Below are 1,888 nucleotides of genomic sequence, written 5' to 3' on the forward strand. Positions count from 1 at the left end.
AATACATACATACATATATACATTCAAACATATTATATACATGCATACATACATATATACATACAGGCATACATATATTTTTCGCACTGCGTGTATTCTACACTATATATATATATATATATAAATACATAATTGCATACATACATACATACATACGTACATTCAAACACACATACAGACATGGATACATACATACATACGTACATACTTATATATGAGCATTGCGTGTATGCTACAACATTATCACTCTGTTGTGTAGATATCTTCCTGGATAGGGTACACTTCGTATAGGATCACTATGTTTGTGTACCATCTCTATATTCTGTTTAGCCTGTCACATCCGGATACGTATCCTCACTATATACTCGTTCAGCGAACTGATCACACGGGTGATGCGTTTACAACCAACGTTCAAGGCACTCAAGTAACCCATTCATGTTCATCTGTTCGCAGGTGAATGCAAACCCAGCCCAAGACCTGGTGAACCAGATTCCACCCGTTGAGGTCATGGGCCGAATAGTGTCCTGTGACGGTGGGGGCGGCGCACTAGGACATCCAAAGATCTTCATCAATCTCGTAAGTGTACTCACAGGGGGGCAGGGGGGGGGGGGTGGTTAGCGTTGCAGTAGTATTTTTTGGTACTGTCGAGTTACATGCAATGATGTGTACCTATCTCGTAGGCGTGCTGATTTGAAAGCGTTTAGCGTTGCAGTGTTAGTTTTTAATAGTGCTGAGCTACTTACAAGGATGCTTATTCGTCTCGTATGTGTGTTAACGTGAAAGCGTTTGGTATTAGTTCTGGGTATTGCCGAGTTACGTGCCATGATGTTTGCCCGTCTTGTATGCGTGTTAGCGTGGTTGATTTTATATTAATTAGTGGTACTGCTGAGATGTTTGACTCGTATGCATGTTAGCTTGGTCGATTTTAGTATCAATTAGTGGTATTGCTGAGGTAAATACAATGATGTTTTCTAGTCTTACACGCGCACTAGTTCAATGCCTTTATACGCGACACTTTGTTGTTTCCGTATCATATAGTTGTTTCTTCTTGTGGTGCTCCCTTTAATATATTATGATCTACACCTATCTTGCGCATATGTTGTAGTACCATTTGGTGCTTAGAACTGGAGACTGCGTCACCATGTTGTTTTTCTATGTAGTTGGCTTTTTTCTGGTTATCCTCACTTATTGAAATATTGGTTAGTGATGTTCACACACAAAAGGTTAGTTTTGAAGCTATGCTTAAAATCAGAATTCACACACCATTGTTCGGATGCTATTGTACTACGTGTATTAGCGACCCCTTTTCTTAACTAGTTCAGGGCGATTCCCGACCAGTATATAGATAACTTGCTACGTACAGATATTTAATTTTGCCCATTCGAATTAGGACAATCTCTGGCAGCTATTATTTCACTGCGTACCAACAACCCATTTTCTCAGTCAAATCAGAACAAATCTTCATCTGATGTCCAAATTTCTATTGTTGTGCCATGCACTGACAAATATTCGTCCCATTCGATTCAGGACAATCCCGAGCCACAGCGCTGCACTTACTGCGGTATCCGATATGTGCAGAAACCCCACCACTGAAGGCCTCTCCCAGCACCTGGCAATCGGCAGTGCGAGGCACCATTTGGCAATATTCAGCGCTGAAATTGATTAAATTGGATTCGTTTTGAAACTTTTGGGGCCGATTTACTGTTCCGATACATCGCTTCGTTCGCATTGGGATTGTATGTGTACATGGCTTGCTATTTATCTTTATCTCAAGTACTCCCTCTAGGTTGACGAGCGATTAAGCCGGTAGCAGTCTACCATCCTCTATGCCACATGCATACACAAACACCTGCACGTATATTACACATACACACACACACACACACAC

The 1,888-nt window shown here is 41.2% G+C and overlaps 1 protein-coding gene across 1 annotated transcript; it reads left to right on the plus strand.

Moving 5' to 3' along the window:
• Window positions 1-453: 453 nt before the first annotated feature.
• On the plus strand, window positions 454-1,593 carry SARC_15138 (hypothetical protein; the record flags this gene model as incomplete). The annotated part of the gene is made up of 2 exons (XM_014290737.1): window positions 454-576; window positions 1,528-1,593. Coding segments are annotated over 2 exons (189 nt in total), but the record flags the coding sequence as incomplete, so codon positions are not given.
• Window positions 1,594-1,888: the final 295 nt, after the last annotated feature.

The sequence above is a fragment of the Sphaeroforma arctica genome (assembly GCF_001186125.1).
Source record: "Sphaeroforma arctica JP610 unplaced genomic scaffold supercont1.5672, whole genome shotgun sequence".
In the NCBI taxonomy this organism is placed as follows: domain Eukaryota; class Ichthyosporea; order Ichthyophonida; genus Sphaeroforma; species Sphaeroforma arctica.